Below are 8,356 nucleotides of genomic sequence, written 5' to 3'. Positions count from 1 at the left end.
TCATCAAAATTAAACGAAATAAACATTTGAAATATATGAGTTTGTATGTAATGTATGAATATAATATACAAGTTTCACTTTTTAAATGGAATTACTGAAATCAATCTACTTTTTCATGATATTCTAATTTTATGACCAGCACCTGTACAGCTTACAAAGTCTCCTTATAGTTCAGCTTTGACTTTAGCTGAAGGTTCTGCAAAATAAAGAATTACTGGGTGGATTTAAATCCACCTTCATACCCAAATAAACATATTTACATATTTATAATTGTGTTTGTTCAGTGCAAAGTCAAGACTTCTAACAGATAAATGTTAAGTAGTTTATTGGGTTGTGGAGGCTGAAATGGAATAAAGCGTATCATCTCGGCTCAGTGTGTTCTCTGAAGCAGCTGACCTCAGTCTTTCAGCCTGTCTTTGACTCCTGTGCTCCATCTTCCCGCCGCCTCCCGTCAGATCACATCCAGGGCGTTGTGTCTCTCCTCTCTGGCCAGACGTCCCCTCCCTCGAGAAGTCCATCTGTCAAAACGTCCTCGGACGGCCGTCCCCGAGGCCCCGGCTCTGTCAGATCCTCCTGACCCTGGGGAAGAAAAGGCAGGGAAACAGAGAGAGGCAGAAAGACACACGGTTTACTTTGGTTCTTTCGGTTTATTTAAATGTTTCAAGTTGTATCAAATGAATCAGCTGATGAAACAGAAGTGTCTCCAGTTTCCTCAGCATCGGTTTTAGTGCAGCCAGTCTTTCCAAAAGGTTGAAATGCTAAACAAACTGGACACGAAAGCACGTGAACTGTGCTGTATTGTATCAGAGCTTATCATCATATAATCATATCATAGCATATTGTATCATATTTTATTGTGTATCCCATCATATATGAAGTGTAAAGGTATTATATTATATTATATTATATTATATTATATTATATTATATTATATTATATTATATTATATTATAAAAGGTCATATTCTATTGTATCCTTCAGTGTTAGTAATTTCCAGAAGCAGTTCCTCTTGATTCAAATAAAACACTTGTTTGATGACTGATTAATGACCTGTTTGCTGGGATGAGGATGGAAGATTCTGTGTTTCTGTGAAGTTCTCCTTGAAGCTGATAGATGTCGGCTGAGCAACATCCATGAGCCAGCATGCCCCTCATAGTTCATTAAAGCAGAAAATACTGCTGAGTTCAACTCGCTGCCCCCCGTATGGATCCATGAAAACTGATTTATTAAGAGGGGAGAACTGGCAGGCTGTGTGAATCAATTTCATATGTAAAGATTAGAAAAAGGACAGCGAGGGAGTTTGTGGTGAAATGAGAAAATGTTTCTGCAGAGTGAATTTGGGAGAACAAGAAGTCAAAATGCCACTTAGCGGGGCTGATAACCACGCTGAAGCGATATCACCAAATCAATCTGCTGCATAAACAGGATTCAAAGGCAGCAAGGATGCAGAAGTGTGAGCCTTCTTCTCAGTGTGATGCAAAGGTCGTCCCAGGCTTTGAAGTGGACAGAGCTGTCAGTGGAGAGAGGAGCTGAGAGGAGCCGGACGGGCAGGGGAGGAACTGCAAATTAGCTCGAGCTGAATGAAGTTGGAGCCCCAGAAAACAGCGTGCCTCGACCCATTAGGTCACCGTCTCTAACAAGTAACCACTTCAGAGGGCTTTAATGAGGAGCAGTACTCCTAACGTGTGGTTGGAAAGGAAACTTCTTTTACCTTTTCAGGACAGTACTGCATGCAGAAGGCATTTTAACAGACCAAAGCTGCATTAGATAGCTTCAGATTCTCAACAATGATTAAGTCCTGCAAGGTGGCACAGCCAGCAGAGAATAATCACTGATGTTCCCTTATCTCCCGCGGCCGCCTGCATCACATCATTATCTCTGTTATCTGGCAGAGTTTGCACAAAAATAAGTGCACCAACAATAAATGTGAGTCGTGAGGAAGCTGATGGCAACAACTCAAGCTGCAGGAAAGGAACGGGAAGGGGTAAGGGGAGGAAAAAAACACTTGGTGGTTAATGTTCCCACAGTGAGGGGTGAAGGGTCCGAGACAGGGCGGAAACATTATTATTATTATTCCATTTCAGACTGAATCACTCCCTGAACCAGACTGTAGTCTTGCTCCGAGTTAGAGTCACAGATAGATGTTCCTGCAGAGCTGGTGGCACTTTGAAGATCCAGAGACAACAAATAAATCACTTGGTCGCTCCGTCAGCAGCTCAAATATGAAAATCAAAACGACTGCGTGAGAAACAACAAAAGCCACGAGCTGCTTTGTGTTTTGAATTATAATCCTGGCCACTAATAAAGGAATGAAACCCCTTTCGTTTAACTTTTAGCCCATTGCAAAAGCAGAAAAGCAGTTTTTAAGCTCCTAATCTCGTTCAGGATGAGACTGGAGCAAAGAAAAGCTGAACTTCTTGTTTTTGGGGGTTTTTTCACCATTGTGACAGTAAATTACATTATATTATTATAAACTTAGCTGTATTATGTTTCTGCCCATCAGTCTGTTTAGTGATCTGCTTTCTCACAACAAAATGAGACCCACTAACACTGTTTTTATTTTCAGAAGCTGGTTACAAACATCACTTTTCTGAAAGTTATCTTCTGCGTGAAGCAGCCACAGCTTGTTACAGATTGCCCTCTTGTGGTTAGAATTTGGAACCTGACACAGCAAAGAAATCAACTTAGGGTTGGTTTAAACTTTGTCAGGAAACACACAAAGGCTTGATTTTGGTTTAGGTCTGATGTTTATTTGAAGGAACATTGTCTTTCAGTGCCTCTTCTTGAGACATGGACATCCGGGTCTCTGTCTCCTGAGTCTCCTGAGCCCCCTTCTCTCTGTCCAGAGCCAGCCTGACCTGCTTTGCAGCCGCCAGGTATTTTTCTCTCATCGTCTTGATTTTGTTTCCGTGGGCGTCGCATTGCGCTTTGAGTCGTTTAATCCCCTCGCTGAGCCTTTTCACCTCCTGGAGGTCCTGTTTGTGCTGCATCCGGTGGAGGTCCCTGGCTCTCTGGGCCCACTCCAGGGTCTCGGGTCCGGCGGAAGCGGCCCGCCTGACCTCCTCCCTCTCCCGCAGAGCGTTTCTCAACTCGCGGTCCAAGCGCTGGTTCTCGACGTACACGTCCGGCACCGCGCCGCCGCGCCCCGCCGCCACCAGCCCCTTCCTCCGCACCAGCTCGTGCCACTCGGACTGAAAACAGAGGAGCGTTTCCGTCATGCCGTGTTGGAAAAGAAAGTTGAGGAAAAAGTCGACGACTGAGTCTTTTCCTCCTCCATCTTTAGGAGACTCATCTTTGTGTTTAAAGCCATCCTCGCCGTCGGCAGCGTCACCCTGTTGCCGTTTTCCTACGTTTCTGTTCAGCGTCTCCATCGCTTCCGCTGCAAACAGACGCGGAGAGCTTGATGTTGCCATGGTTACGACGCTCGCCTAGCGTAGCCTACGCGAGATTTTTTATTACGTGCTTACGTCACGGGTTCACCTAAAGCCATCGTCATGGCGGAGTACCGAGAGACGCCCTTGGCCGAGCGACCGAAAACACTGGATCCTAACGAATATTTCAACGTTTCTCTGGAGAAGAGGGGCGCGGAAGAAGCGAGGGCAGCTTTCCGGGCCAATCTGAAGAGGCAGTACCAGATGCAGTTGAATAATCCGCACAGAAAGGAGCTAATTGTAAGCGGCTAATTGCTAAAGGCAAAGGCACCCTGGGAAGGCGGCTACGTCTACTTCCTGAACTGATATTGGTAGACTGTAACAAATGTAGAATTATCTATAAATGTAATGTTAATATCCTACTATAAGAGCACTACTTACAATCAGTGGTTAATGTTAGCCAGGTAGCTAACAGTTTGTTGTTAGACTATATATTTTGGTTTTAGTTAAACCTTTCTCCTGTAAATCATATTCCTTCTTATTTCTTACATGCTAACAAATGATTTAAGGGACAACATGCATGACTATTGTGGTTTTATTTCCATTCCCTTAATGCATTATTGTAGTTTGTTTTTTTCTGCAAGTCTAAGATGCAAAATGTTTAAAAGCTAATGCTAACGCTGAAGGTGGCTATTCCCTGGAACAGCTTGTAGCATTAGTTACCAAAACTTTTCTTCTAGGTTTTGTTTACATGACCACAAAACATGTCTGCACAATGGCTTTTTAGTTCAGCGTGCCTTCAGGAGGTTTAAAGGTACATATATATAAAAAAGGAGCTGTACAAAGCTTAATTTAAAGGGATCAACAAGGTATTTCTGTTCAAATATACCCTCATAATAAAACTTTGAATTTGTGAACAAGCATGCCTAAAGAAAAGACTAAATATTACTGAAATATCTTTCTTTAAAATCAGTTATTCCACATGGTGAATGGTCCCATTAGTTTTTTGTTCACACTATTGTTTCCCAGTCATTAAATCCTAATCTTACTGAAATGTGTCTGTCTTTACAGGAAGACCCTGCCCTGACGAATTGGGTGCAGGCCAGAGGCAACATTTACCCACACTTCAGACCCACGCAGAGGACGTCCATGTTTGGGCTGGCGTTTGGAGTGGTGCCCCTCTTTTTCTTCTACTACGTCTTCAAAACCACCAGGGTATGAGACGAGATGACTGAAGCTTTAGGTTGTGTCAGTCGTTTTGCCCTTCGTTATTTCTGTAAAGTTGTAATTTAGTCAGGGACGTCATTTAAAAAAGCGCACTTTACGTCCTTTTTAGACAAAGATCAATTTGTTGAAGACAAAATGTGCCAAATGAATCGTCTTTACTCTGCTGGGAGGGGGAGAATGCTTGAAAACCACAAAATTGTGAAGCATTTAGTTGAGAAAATGTCCAGAAGTTGCTATGGAAACTGTACCGACCAATCGGCTGCTTGTCGTCTGTTTTACAGGATTGGAAGGAAGAGCGGATTAGGTCTGGGACCGACACGCAGAAGTACAGATTGACAAGTTGAGCTCCTCCCGCCGTGATGTTCCAGGGATGGTCTGTGTAATTATTACTAACCAAATAAAATCCTACTGTCAAACAAGATGACTTTGATTTTTAAAGTGAAAAGCGTGCGTGGTGGAGGAACAAGTTCAGGAGGTTCATGACATCTTAAAAGAACAATAACATCTTTAACTAACTTTGTTTCACTAAACTGAGAATATTCAACACTCCTGTGGCCATTTAACAATCTTTAAAATGCCTCCAGATTCAGTTCAATAAGTTAAAGAGATGTTTATAATCAGGAGAGAGGTCTACTTTCATAAATGTAAGGTTTAACTTGGAATCACGTGACAGGTCGTGGTTCAAAACAAGCTTCAGTGTTACATGTTTGTTGTAGCCTAAGGGATTGTTTAATATAATATCATATATATATATATATATATATATATCACCTGGCACCTTTCATGCAGGAGTTTAAACTAAAATCATGACAAGAAATGACTGATATGTAACTGTTCTGATCAGTCTCCTGCCATGTTGTCAGATCTTCTGAGATGTGTTAAGAAACAGAGGATGTAGGAGATGAATGATAATAATTAAAAATAAAAAAAGTAAAGAGTCACACACACACATTGTCCAAACCTGCTCAAATTAACTGCTGTGACGTTTTGGTCCCTGGATCTTCATCGGGCAAGTTTCAAGAAGCAGGTCTAAAAGAAGAAACTCAGTGTTTTAGATTCCAGTTTTTGAGCTCATAAACATTTATGCTTTTCAGTCCTCATGAAATAGTTTTTCCACTACTCTCAAGATTTTAGCTTCATGAGATCATTTTTGAGATCAGAGGGGGGTACAGATAGTCACGTTTATATTTTCTATTCTTTGTGCGCTGTAGTACCGCTCTGGTGTTAATTCTATGAATAGTTTGCACCACTTTACATCAATTGTGGCGTTTGTGTGCGATTAAGGCAATAATTATTCTTTAAAGTGTTTACAGGATGAAGGTCTGGTGACCGAAATGTCCCAAAAACCAAATTCCTGCCAGTCTGAACGTTGTGTGGAAGCGTCTCTTAGAGCAATATTTGTAAAAAAAAAAAAAAAGTGGTTGTGTTGTAACCGTTTTTGTGTTATGGAGGGGAAGGATGAGTTGGCCATCTAGGATGACCCCCTTCATAAAAATCCATCCGGTGGTTCAGTAGATATTTTGCTAACGCTACAGACAAACAAACATGTAGACACAGGCAAAAACATTATCTCCCCTTTCTCCTTTAGGCAGTAAATTTTAAAAAGCTGTTTACAGCAAACAATCAATCACTGGTTGTTGGAAAAATTCCATTTTTTTATTAGTTGAAACATGTTTTGGTTCATTTTGGTCCACGTTTCTTCAGAGCTGCTGGTTTTAACGCTTGCTGGGCTTCCAGCTGGGGTCGAAGTGGCTGCGGAGAGGTTCCCAGCACTGATAGTAAGTCTTGTCCAGCTTCTGGCAGCTCTGCAGACCCCATTTAGTGACGGCCATACTGAAGGACGACTCGAACATGAACGCCTGGAGGAACGAGAGGAAAGCACACCGTCTGGGATGGCACCGATGTGGCTGGCTGTGCCGTGAGAAACGAGTGTTTTTACCATGGTTCCTTCGGCCACGCGCTCAGGCTTCAGCTCGGCGCTGCTGTTCTTTTCGAAGCAGTCCACGTCCGGCCCGTGGGGGGTCATGATGCTGTGCAGGCTGGCTCCTCCGGGCAGGAAGCCCTCCTCCTTGGCTTCGTAATGACCTCTGATCAGGCCCATGAACTCGCTCATGCAGTTACCTGAAATGACCAGCAGGAGGCGCTACAACACAGCACTATGTCAGGAGCGGAGAGCTCAAGCTTTCCACTAGATGGCCTTACAGGTCTGAGCTAAAAGCAGACAAAAGGCAGTGGTGTGAAATGAGTCATACAGCAGGTGGGTTATTCTCTGCTGCTGTTTGACACTGATGGGTAAAAAGACATGTTAGACATGTTACTAATCCAAATGGACTCATTCTGATATTTTAATTTAAGCTACAGCTTTTAATTTTAACGTGAATCCCAAAATGTATGTTTTTTCTCTTAGGCTATAAAAGCTTCTGAAGGTAGGTTTGTTCACGCCGTCCAACAGCATCCGCCCGTGTGTGTCGGCGTGTCCTTACGGTGGTAGTACGGTGGACGGAAGGTGTGGTCAGCTACACCCCACCTGGGAGGGAAAATGACGAAGTCGGCGATGGCCACACCCGGCCTCGTGGACTTGGCGGTCAGCACGGTAAAAATGGATGGATCCTGGAGGAGGGAGATAAATGTTTCGTTCAAAAGGATAGCTTGGATCTTTTTTCATTCTGCTTGTTGTACACAGCTCTTTGAAGAAGCTCAGTTTGGAGACATAGAGACTGATGACACCATTTAAACATCCTCAGACCCCAGTCAGCTTTACATCATCCAGTTATTCTGGCAGAAATAGGGATTTCCTGTCATATTTGCGCCTTTAAAGGACCCTGGATTTCCCTTAAATAACCACGTAATACAAACCTTTGAGCCAAGACATTTTGGTCTTGGCTCAGACTAGCCGTTAGCTTGTCAGAATTAAGCTCTATTTCTCCAAGCTGAGGTCACTGAAAAAGCTAACAGGTGAGATATTTATTGTTCGTAAGCTTTCTGCTGAACCCCACTCCAGAAGATCTGGACTACCGCTGCTTTAAAGGGTGATAATCTGATAAATAGTTATCAGTAGTTGGTAGAAAAGGGCAAAAATCTTCTTCTAGGTGAGGCTAATGGCGAGTTCAAATCTTTCTAAAAAAAAAAATACGACATGACAGTTTATTTATGTTTGTTGCTCTTTTCTTAACTGTATAACATCCAGGTTACGAACTAAGGGTCAGTGTTTGACATAACATCACTTTCAGGGCGTGTGTCTCCATTCGGGCAGAACGTAGCCTAAAAAGGAGAAGCGAGCGTACCGCATGGTCGAAGGCCACGCAGTTGATGACCATGAAGTTCTTCAGGTTGTATTTGTACGGCGTGTAGTTCCCGTGCCAGGCGACCACATTGAAAGGAGAGAAATCCTACGTGCGAAGCACAAAACAAAATAAACAAGAAAAGTCTACGCGAGCGGCAAACACAAAAGACTTTAAATTGAGCTTTTTACGATGAAAAGGGAACAATGAATAATGCCTTTGTAATCTTAAATTCCAAGAAAGTACTTCTTGACATAAAAAGAAAAAAAAATGGTCATAATGAAAATTGTAAGAGGGTGTGCTTCTTTCAATCTTTTTCTTCTCTTTCATTCCCCCCTGTTCTCCAGGTATTATGGAGTAATTGGCTTCACAATCAAACTTTCCCAAACTTTGAGCATTTTGACGCTGGCGGCAGTGCAGTTATGGGGAGGAGGAGGAGGAGGTGTGTGTGTGTGTGTGTGTGTGTGTGTGTGTGTG

General features: G+C 42.8%; 3 protein-coding genes across 3 annotated transcripts in view; 1 reads left to right on the top strand and 2 right to left on the bottom strand.

The window, feature by feature from the left end:
• Window positions 1–2,546: 2,546 nt before the first annotated feature.
• Window positions 2,547–3,431, bottom strand: LOC108243139 (sperm-associated antigen 16 protein-like). Its single transcript, XM_017428394.3, has one exon. The coding sequence runs from the start codon at window positions 3,411–3,413 to the stop codon at window positions 2,736–2,738; it is 678 nt and encodes a 225-aa protein (XP_017283883.1). The 5' UTR covers window positions 3,414–3,431; the 3' UTR covers window positions 2,547–2,735.
• A 22-nt stretch (window positions 3,432–3,453) lies between these two features.
• ndufb4 (NADH:ubiquinone oxidoreductase subunit B4) lies at window positions 3,454–5,017 on the top strand. The gene is made up of 3 exons (XM_017428402.3): window positions 3,454–3,671; window positions 4,443–4,586; window positions 4,880–5,017. The coding sequence occupies exons 1-3, from the start codon at window positions 3,495–3,497 to the stop codon at window positions 4,940–4,942; spliced, it is 384 nt and encodes a 127-aa protein (XP_017283891.1). The 5' UTR covers window positions 3,454–3,494; the 3' UTR covers window positions 4,943–5,017.
• A 1,215-nt stretch (window positions 5,018–6,232) lies between these two features.
• The window catches only part of hgd (homogentisate 1,2-dioxygenase), an 8,561-nt gene continuing 6,437 nt past the window's right edge, over window positions 6,233–8,356 (bottom strand). The window contains exons 11-14 of the mRNA XM_017428393.3: window positions 7,883–7,987; window positions 7,082–7,208; window positions 6,538–6,719; window positions 6,233–6,457 (exon numbers count right to left, since the gene is read on the bottom strand). Of these exons, the coding sequence (XP_017283882.1) occupies window positions 6,314–6,457; window positions 6,538–6,719; window positions 7,082–7,208; window positions 7,883–7,987 (558 nt within the window). The 3' untranslated portion in view covers window positions 6,233–6,313. The remainder of the gene's footprint in view (window positions 6,458–6,537; window positions 6,720–7,081; window positions 7,209–7,882; window positions 7,988–8,356) is intronic.

This window comes from Kryptolebias marmoratus, linkage group LG21, assembly GCF_001649575.2.
Source record: "Kryptolebias marmoratus isolate JLee-2015 linkage group LG21, ASM164957v2, whole genome shotgun sequence".
Classification (NCBI taxonomy): domain Eukaryota; kingdom Metazoa; phylum Chordata; class Actinopteri; order Cyprinodontiformes; family Rivulidae; genus Kryptolebias; species Kryptolebias marmoratus.
This window is presented reverse-complemented; position numbering and strand designations above follow the sequence as displayed.